Source organism: Polyodon spathula, chromosome 45, assembly GCF_017654505.1.
Source record: "Polyodon spathula isolate WHYD16114869_AA chromosome 45, ASM1765450v1, whole genome shotgun sequence".
In the NCBI taxonomy this organism is placed as follows: domain Eukaryota; kingdom Metazoa; phylum Chordata; class Actinopteri; order Acipenseriformes; family Polyodontidae; genus Polyodon; species Polyodon spathula.
This window is the reverse complement of record NC_054578.1, coordinates 1,329,400-1,339,273: the sequence shown is the minus strand read 5'-3', so window position 1 is coordinate 1,339,273 and position 9,874 is coordinate 1,329,400. Positions and strand designations below refer to the sequence as shown.

Genomic DNA, 9,874 nt, shown 5'->3' with positions numbered 1-9,874 from the left:
CTCTCTCTCTCTTCTCCCCTCTACTCTCTAGCTTCTAGGCTCATCCTCTCATCGCTCTCTTCATCTTCTCCGCTGCTCTATCCCTCTTACTCTCTCTTCTCTCGTCTCTGCTGCTCATACTTCTCTCTCTGCATCGGTCTCCTCTCTCTCTTTCTTAATTTGCTTGCTTCTTCCTCCTTCTCTCTCCTTCTGCTTCATCTCTCTCTGCTCCTCTTTCTCTCTTCCTTCTTTCCTTTCCTTCTCTCCCCCTGCGTTTCTCTCTTTCTCGGATCTGGTTCGATTCGCGCCTCTCTCTCGCTTCTTATCTCTCTCTCTGCTCATCTCTCTCTCTCTCTCCGCGCTCTCTCTCTCTCATGCTATCTGACTCTCTGTTTACTCTCTTCTCTCTCTTCTGCGCTCCGCTCTCTCCTCGTCGTTCGCTCTCCGCCGCTCTCTCCGCGCGCGCTCCTGCGCTCTCTCTATCATCCCTCTCTTACTCTCTCGCGATCGCCTCGCTCTCTGCTCGTCTATCCGCTCGCTCTCGGGCTCTACTCTCGTCCTCTCAGCGCGCTTCGCGCTCCGTCGTCGGGCGCGTCCCGCTCATGCGCGCGCTGTCTGCGCGCTCGCCGCGCTCCGTGCGCATTCTGCGCGTCGGCGTCGAGTCAGCGCCGCCGCGAACACGAGGCAGCGAGGAGCGCGCGACCGACGAGCCTAGTGCGCGCCTCCGGCGCCGGCGAGCCGAGCAGCGCTCGCGTGCGCGCGCGCTCGCCGAGCAGAAGAGCCTCTTATCTCCTCTCTCTCTTGTCTGGTGTACGGGGGGAGGGGCACATTCGTGTGTTAGCTGGGAAAAGATTACTATATTATATATATATCTATCTATCTATATATATCTATATACATATATATATATATATACAAGATGTTGTTGTTATATTGCTTTTTTTTTTTTAATAACAAATATGTTATATAGTCAAAAAATAAATTAAAACTGTTCGTTTTGTGTTTTACGGTGGGGGGGTAGGGGGAGAGGGAGGGGTCGGGTGGTGGGGGCGGTTTTTTTATAATGTTTTGAGATGTGACAAAAATATAAATTTGTTGTTCTCCGAACATACTATTGTGCGTGTCCTTAGGTGTTTGGACTAGGTCGACGGTACTTGATAGTTATTATTATTATATTAAGAAATAATAAATAATAATAATAATAATAATAATAATTCACTGTGTTTGGCACATTATGAAACTGTCTCACAGTACAAGCACAGCACAGTGTAATAAAATATACAATAAAACCAATGACTCTAATTGGAAATGTAATCCGATTACATTTCTCAGTAACTCGTCAATGCAATCCGATTACATTTAAAAAAAAAAAAACAACAAACACATGCTAAACAGATCAAACGTGTGCATGGAAGGCATAGGGGAAAAACACTGGCACATTTATACAGCCCCTGGATGTAGGACTACAGCTCCCAGCATGCCTCTGCACACCCGCGGGCCACGGCGAGGGATGCTGGGAGCTGTAGTTCTTTAACTCGGAGCTCTGCTGTGGTCTTGTATCAGAAGACCAAATCATTTCAACACATTTCTCTCTCTCCTCTCTCCTATCCTCTATCTTCCCTCTATCATCTCTCTCTCCTATCTCCTCTCTCTTCTCCTCTCCTCTCTCTCTCTCTCTCTCTCTCTCTCCTCTTTTATCCTTCTGATCGTCGTAGAGAAAGGAGGAGCGATTAGAAGAAAATAGTCTCATCTCGAGAGATGTAAGAGAGCCGTCGAGAAGCTAAGAGAGTCTCCTCTCTCCTCTTCCTCTCTCTCTCTCCTCTCTCTCTCTCCTCTCTCCTCACCTCACTCTCCTCTCGCTCCCTCCCTCCCTCTCTCTCTCTCCTCTCTCTCTCTCTCCTCTCCCTCTCCCTCTCTCTCTCTCTCCTCTCCTCTCTCCTCTCTCCTCTCTCCTCTCTCTCTCCTCTCCTATCCTCTCTCTCTCTTCCTCCTCTTCTCTCCTCTCTCTCCTCTCTCCTCTCTCTCTCTCTCTCCCTCTATCTCTCTCTCTCTCCTCTCTCTCTCTCTCCTCTCTCTCTCTCTCTCTCTCTCTCTCTCTCTCTCTCTCTCTATCCTCTCTCTCTCTCCTCTCCTCTCCTCTCTCTCTCTCTCTCTCCTCTCTCTCTCCGCAGGAGAGAGGAGAGGAGGAGAGAAGGAGGAGAGAGCAGGAGAGCTCTCTCTCTCTCCCTCTCTCCTCTCTCTCTCCTCTCTCCATCACATATCAGTCTCACTTCACTTGCACAGTTTAATTTTAGAATCCTTTTACAGAGTCAACGAAGGCTTTTGTTTTAAAAATAACAGAAACTTGCGAGAAAAAAAAAACAGCAAATAATAAAGAAGCACAAAATAAAAAATTCTGGGATTAATAATAATCACAGTTTTTATTAAGAATGGCGTTCCCTAAATAATTCCTAAAACACGTTCCCTAGAATAATTCCTTAAAACACAGTGTCCCTCCCCCCCCCTCCCCCCCTCACTCCCCGATCCCTTCCCGCGACCATCCCGCCCAGAACTTTTCCAACTTTTTAATTGGTGTTTGTACTTCATTTTCCGTCCCGAAAAGGCGTCGGTTTTTAGCTCGAAGCTTCGTTGTTTCTTTCCCCCCGGTTTCCATGGAAACAGCTCGACCAGCAAAATATTACCAGCAGAAAGTTATTGAACAAGTGACACACAGACAGCGCGGGGTTCAGAGACACTGAAAGAGTTACTGAAAGAGATTCCAGTCGCGAGTCACTGAATTCACGCTGAAGACACTGAGAGAGACTTCTAGTCGTGAGTCACTGAATTCACACTGAAGACACTGAGAGAGACTTCTAGTCGCGAGTCACTGAATTCACGCTGAAGACACTGAGAGAGACTTCTAGTCTAAACATGAGTCATTGAATTCACACTGAAGACACTGAGAGAGACTTAGTCGCGAAGGATCTAGGCTCACTGACAAGGGTTCACACTCGTCTGAAGGACAGCGTCAGAGACTAAGTTGACTTCTAGCCGACTCTCGCGAGTCACCTGAATTCACACTGGATTCTCTGGAAGTCACCAAGAGCGAGAGACTCTGTGACTCTATCTGGAGAAGTCAGCGCGAAGTCACGTAGTGGATTCTCGCACTGAGGAGACTTCTAGTCGAAGATCAGCCGTCAGTGAATGACTTAAGTTTTGAAGACACTGAGAGAGACTTCTAGTCGCGAGTCACTGAATTCACACTGAAGACACTGAGAGAGACTTCTAGTCGCGAGTCACTGAATTCACGCTGAAGACACTGAGAGAGACTTCTAGTCGTGAGTCACTGAATTCACACTGAAGACACTGAGAGAGACTTCTAGTCGCGAGTCACTGAATTCACACTGAAGACACTGAGAGAGACTTCTAGTCGTGAGTCACTGAATTCACACTGAAGACACTGAGAGAGACTTCTAGTCGCGAGTCACTGAATTCACACTGAAGACACTGAGAGAGACTTCTAGTGGAAACGTTTGCCATTGAATTCACACTGAAGACACTGAGAGAGACTTCTAGTCGCGAGTTCACTGAATTCACACTGAAGACACTGAGAGAGACTTCTAGTCGTGAGTCACGTTGAATTCACACTGAAGACACTGAGAGAGACTTCTAGTCGTGAGTCACTGAATTCACACTGAAGACACTGAGAGAGACTTCTAGTCGTGAGTCACTGAATTCACACTGAAGACACTGAGAGAGACTTCTAGTCGCGAGTCACTGAATTCACGCTGAAGACACTGAGAGAGACTTCTAGTCGTTGAATTGTTTTCTGATTCTTTCAGTGTTTCTAAAACGTTATGAAGCAGTTAATTTCAAGATAAAGCCCAAACAAAACAACTCGAACTAGAACCAAACTGAAACATTATTTCAAACACCAACGCTAAGAACAATCAAAAAAATATTTAAAAAAAAAAATGAAAAAAAAAATTCCAAATTAAAATTTCAAATTGTAAATTTATTTTTTTTTTAACTCAAAAGCTGAAAACTGTCCGTCAAGGCGTCCCGCCCGCGTTTAAATTCTCCATTAGAATTAGTTTTTGTTTTATCTTAAATTGTGCTAAACATGAGTTTTGTCCGTCTCTCCAGTTCCACAGAGACGCAAAAAAAGTCTACGCGTAAGGTACCCTCCTTCCTTCTTTTTGAAAAAAAAAAAAAAAAAAAAACAGCCTCTTTCCCACCCCCCCCACCCCCAAAAAAAAGTTTTTTTCTGTGTTTGTGTTTTTCTCGTGGATTTGGGCTGAGATGCGAGGCGAGTTTTCCTGAAAGAGATTTTTCTTCGTTTTCATCAAACAGACGGAAATTTTTTTTTTTTAAAGGTTCGATCGACACTGATTCCTTGAAAGAAATTCACAAAATATCTATCTCTCTCTCTCTCTCTCAACTGTCCTCTCCTCTCCTCTCTCTCCTCTCTCCTCTCTCTCCTCTCTCTCTATCTCTGTCCTCTCCTCTCTCCTCTCTCCTCTCTCCTCTACTCGCCGCTTCCTATCCCCCGTATCTCCTCTCTCCGAGCTCTACCTCTCTCTCTAGCAACTGGGAGGACTACCTCGAACATCCTCTCTCTCCTCTCCTCTCTCTCCTCTCTCCTCTCCCTCTCTCTCTCTCTCTGTCCTCTCCTCTCCTCTCTCCTCCTCTCTCTCTCCTCTCTCTCTACTCTCCTCCTCTCTCTCCTCTCTCTCTCCTCTCTCTCCTCTCCCCCTCTCCTCCTCTCCTCTCCTCTCTCTCTCTCTCCTCTCTCTCTCCTCTCTCTCCACAGAAAGATAGATTGATATATTTTATATTGATTTATATCCATTCAGATTATGATTCACATTTTCAGGGACTCAGAAATTCTCTGAGAGTCAGTTTCTCTCCTCCAGTTCTCGATATTCCTGGAAATATTAATTCTCTTTATTCCGAAATCTGGGATTATTGCCCCCCCCCCACCCCCCCCACAGGAGAGATCTCTTTCTGTATTTTTTCTCTGGAAAATTCAAATCCAAAGTCTGTTGTCTCTTTGTAGTGAGCGAGTTCATTTTCTCTGTACAAACAAAGCATTCTGGGATTGCGTTCTGATCGGAGTCTCCCGTTTTATTTGTCTTTGAATTAAACGAGTGTTTCTCTTCTGTTCAAGTCAAGGCTGGGGGCCTGCAGTCTGGTGTGTATTCATTCATCATCTCTCCCCTCTCTCTCCTCCCCTCTCTCCTCTCCTCCTCTCCCCACTCTCTCCTCTCTCTCTCTCCTCTCTCTCTCGCCTCTCTCTCTCTCCTCTCTTCTCTCTCTCTTCCCCTCTCTCTCTCCTCCCCTCTCCTCCTCTCTCTCTCCCTCTCCTCCTCTCTCTCTCCTCCTCCTCTCCTCTCTCTCCTCTCCTCTCTCTCCCCTCTCCTCCCATCTCTCCTCTCTCTCCTCTCTCCTCTCTCTCCTCTCTCTCCTCTCCTCTCTCTCTCCTCCTCCCCTCTCCACTATCTACCCTCTCCTCTCCTATCTCTCCTCTCTCTTTCTCTCTCTCTCTCCTCTCTCTCCTCCTCTCTCTCTCTCCTCTCCCCTCTCTCCTCTCTCTCTCTCTCTCCCTCTCCTCCTCCCCCCCTCCCTCTCTCCCTCTCTCTCCTCTCCCCTCTCTCCCCTCTCTCTCTCTCTCTCTCTCTCCTCTCTCTCTCCTCTCCTCTCTCTCTCTCCTCTCTCTCTCTCTCTCTCTCTCTCCCTCTCTCTCTCCTCTCTCGCTCTCTCTCTCTCTCTCTCTCTCTCTCTCTCTCTCTCTCTCCTCCTCTCTCCCTCTCTCTCCTCTCTCTCTCTCTCTCCTCTCCGCTCTCTCCTCTCTCCTCTCTCCACTCTATATCTCTCCTCTTAGAAGTCCTCTCCTCTCCTCTCTTCTCTCTTCTAGGATCTCCTCTCTCTCTCCTTGATCTCTCCAGAGCTCTCTCTCCTCTCTCTCCACTCTCTCTCTCTCTGATCTGAGTTTCCTGCACGTTCTCCTTGGAGCCTCCCTTAAAACAGCAGGGGGCTCGTGAAACTGAAGAGGACGTCACCAGCGAACCCCGCCTTGACCTTATGCGACACCTGTGACCCCCGAAACGCCGAGGAAGCTGGGGGAGGGGGTCCCCCGAACCCCCCCAAACCTCCCCCTCCCCCCCCAGGAAAGCAGATTCCCGCCGACAGAAGCGCCCCCCACGGCAAGAAACGAGGTTGTCTTCGTTGGGTGGGGTTTTGTCCAACAACAATATTGAGGTGGTCATCGAGGCGTTTATCGTCGCGCGTGTCGCGGGCAGGGAGGACGGGAGGCGGACCCCGCCAGAGAGAGTCCCCCCGGAGAGGCCCCCGACAGGCCCGTGGCCCCCGGCCCCCCCCGAGGAGAGGTGCTCGTCCTCCACGTTGACGATCTCCACGGCGCGGGCAGGGCCGTGGTGCTTGTGAAACTGGTGCTGCTTGCGAAGCTTGTAAAACACCACCAGCATCACGGCGGCCATGAAGGTGATGGCCACAAAACAGCCAATGATGATTTTTGTGGTCTTCATCACATCATCCAGCCCGGAGAGGTTCTCCACCGCCTCCGTGACGGGCAGGGCGAAGGACGCCCGCCCCGTGGTGGGGCGCGGCCGCGGGGAGGAGGTCGTGGCGGGAACGCTCCCCCCTCCCCCCCACCCCGCCCGGGGCGTGAACGCGACCGCGGACTCGTTGACCTCCTGCCTGACGGCTGCCTCCTCCTGCACTGACTCCACTGTCTCCACGGTGACCGTGGTGAAGTAGGTGTAGCTGTTGCTGGCGTCGGGCGCCGAGACGTTCAGGACGGCCGTGGCTGTTGTGTTGCCCGCCGAGTTGGTCACCATGCAGGTGTACTGGCCCGTGTCCTGCACCGTGACGTTGGTGAAGTTCAGGGTCCCGTCGTGGAGGACCGAGATCCGCACCCGGTAGGAGCCGTGAGTCATGAGGGTCCCGTTGGGGGTCAGCCAGTTGACAGAAGTCATGGAGGTCCCACTCCGGCACTTGAGCTCCGCGGCCATCCCTTCGGTCACGTTGAGGTCTGTTGGGGGCTCCACGATCACCGGGGCGTAGCAGGTGAAGTGGGACTGGTCCAGCTCGCCGATGTAGCGGCCCTTGAGCGCGGGCGGGGCGTGGCAGCGGGCGCAGCAGGTGGTGTTGCTGGGCACCGTCTCCTTCAGCCACCAGCTCAGCCACAGCACGTCGCAGTTGCACGCCCAGGGGTTGTGGTTGAGGTGCACCCTCTCCAGCCGGTGCAGGGGGGTGAAGAGGTCGTGGGGCAGCGAGCGGAGGCCGTTGTGGGACAGGTTGAGCTCCTCCAGGCTCTTGAGGTCATCGAAGGCATTCCTCTCGATGGCCGAGACCTGGGCGTGCATCAGCCACAGCTTCCTGAGCGCCACCAGCCCCTGGAAGGACCCCGGGCGCACGATCTCCAGCCGGTTGCCCGACAGCTCCAGCTCCTCCAGCCGGACCAAGGGGGTGAGGTTGGGGATGTCCTTGAGGGCGCACATGCCCAGGTTCAGGTAACGAAGGTTGACCAGCCCCTCGAAGGCAGCCTCGGAGATGTACTCCAGCCTCTTGAGCTCCCCCAGGTCGAGCCGGCGCAGGGAGGGGACCCGGTTGAAGGCGTAGGAAGGGATGGACTCAATGGGGTTGTTCCTCAGCCAGAGCTCTCTCAGTTTGGACAGGTACTCGAAGGCCTGGGTGGGCACCAGGGTGAGGCGGTTATCAAAGAGCTCCAGGGTGTTGAGGTTGGGCAGGCCGTTGAAAGCTCCCACCTCGATCTTGCGGATCATGTTCTTGGAGAGCTGCAGGATCTCCAGGTGACGCAGCTGCTTGAACGTGTCGGTCCGGATCACCTGGGGGGGGGGGGGGGGGGGAGATATAGACAAACGTACTGAGGGGGGGGGGGGGGGGGGGGTGGGGGGGGGGGGGGGGGGGGGGAGATATAGACAAACGTACTGAATTAGGTGATTATATTTCTATGTAAACTGATTATTTTAAACTAGACTCATTATACAGATAGATATATACACACACACTGACACACACACACACTGACACACACACACACACACACAGTGACCCTCTCTCTCCCTGTGTGATGGATGGATGGATGGAGGGAGGGATGGGTGGATGGAGGGATGGATTCTCTCTCCTCTCTCTCCTGTATCGTGTTCTCTTGTAGATTCTGGATGGATGATGGAGGGATGGATTCTCTCTCCTGTATCGTGTTCTCTTGTAGGTTCTGGATGGATGGAGGGATGATGGAGGGATGGATGATGGAGGGATGGATTCTCTCTCCTCTCTGTATCGTGTTCTCTTGTAGATTCTGGATGGATGGAGGGATGATGGAGGGATGGATGATGGAGGGATGGATTCTCTCTCCTCTCTCTCCTGTATCGTGTTCTCTTGTAGATTCTGGATGGATGGAGGGATGATGGAGGGATGGATGATGGAGGGATGGATTCTCTCTCCTCTCTCTCCTGTATCGTGTTCTCTTGTAGATTCTGGATGGATGGAGGGATGATGGAGGGATGGATGATGGAGGGATGGATTCTCTCTCCTCTCTCTGTCCTGTATTGTGTTCTCTTGTAGATTCTGGATGGATGGAGGGATGGATTCTCTCTCCTCTCTCTCCTGTATCGTGTTCTCTTGTAGATTCTGGATGGATGGAGGGATGATGGAGGGATGGATGATGGAGGGATGGCTCCTCTCTTCCTGTATCGTGTTCTCTTGTAGATTCTGGATGGATGGAGGGATGATTGAGGGATGGATGATGGAGGGATGGATTCTCTCTCCTCTCTCTCCTGTATCGTGTTCTCTTGTAGATTCTGGATGGATGATGGAGGGATGGATTCTCTCTCCTGTATCGTGTTCTCTTGTAGATTCTGGATGGATGGAGGGATGATGGAGGGATGGATGATGGAGGGATGGATTCTCTCTCCTCTCTCTCCTGTATCGTGTTCTCTTGTAGATTCTGGATGGATGGATGATGGAGGGATGGATGATGGAGGGATGGATTCTCTCTCCTGTATCGTGTTCTCTTGTAGATTCTGGATGGATGGAGGGATGATGGAGGGATGGATGATGGAGGGATGGATTCTCTCTCCTCTCTTTCCTGTATCGTGTTCTCTTGTAGATTCTAGATGGATGGAGGGATGATGGAGGGATGGATGATGGAGGGATGGATTCTCTCTCCTCTCTCTCCTGTATTGTGTTCTCTTGTAGATTCTGGATGGATGATGGAGGGATGGATTCTCTCTCCTCTCTCTCCTGTATCGTGTTCTCTTGTAGATTCTAGATGGATGGAGGGATGATGGAGGGATGGATGATGGAGGGATGGATTCTCTCTCCTCTCTCTCCTGTATCGTGTTCTCTTGTAGTCCTCTATTGTGTTTCTGGATGGATGGAGGGATGATGGAGGGATGGATGATGGAGGGATGGCTCCTCTCTCTCCTCTCCTGTCCTCGTGTTCTCTTGTAGATTCTGGATGGATGGAGGGATGATGGAGGGATGGATGATGGAGGGATGGATTCTCTCTCCTCTCTTTCCTGTATCGTGTTCTCTTGTAGATTCTGGATGGATGGAGGGATGATGGAGGGATGGATGATGGAGGGATGGATTCTCTCTCCTCTCTCTCCTCTATTGTGTTCTCTTGTAGATTCTGGATGGATGGAGGGATGGATTCTCTCTCCTCTCTCACCTGTATCGTGTTCTCTTGTAGATTCAGATATCTTGTATTCACAGAAATGCTTTCTGGAACTTCCTGCAAGTCTCTCCTTGTGCAAATCACTCGGCTCGCCTGATTGGAGCAGGAACAGGGGGCGGGGCAGGGTGTGGCCCCGCCCACTCCCGGCAGCCCCACCCACGAGCAGAGGCAGTACAGGAACAGGAAGAGGAG

The 9,874-nt window shown here is 51.1% G+C and overlaps 1 protein-coding gene across 1 annotated transcript in view; it reads right to left on the bottom strand.

Annotated features, from left to right (window-relative positions):
• Positions 1–541: 541 nt before the first annotated feature.
• LOC121305876 (leucine-rich repeat-containing protein 4B-like) overlaps positions 542–9,874 on the bottom strand; it is a 12,984-nt gene continuing 3,651 nt past the window's right edge. The window contains exons 2-4 of the mRNA XM_041237529.1: positions 9,677–9,874; positions 5,961–7,829; positions 542–784 (exon numbers count right to left, since the gene is read on the bottom strand). The exon at positions 9,677–9,874 is cut by the window's right edge and continues 134 nt beyond it. Of these exons, the coding sequence (XP_041093463.1) occupies positions 542–784; positions 5,961–7,829; positions 9,677–9,874 (2,310 nt within the window). The remainder of the gene's footprint in view (positions 785–5,960; positions 7,830–9,676) is intronic.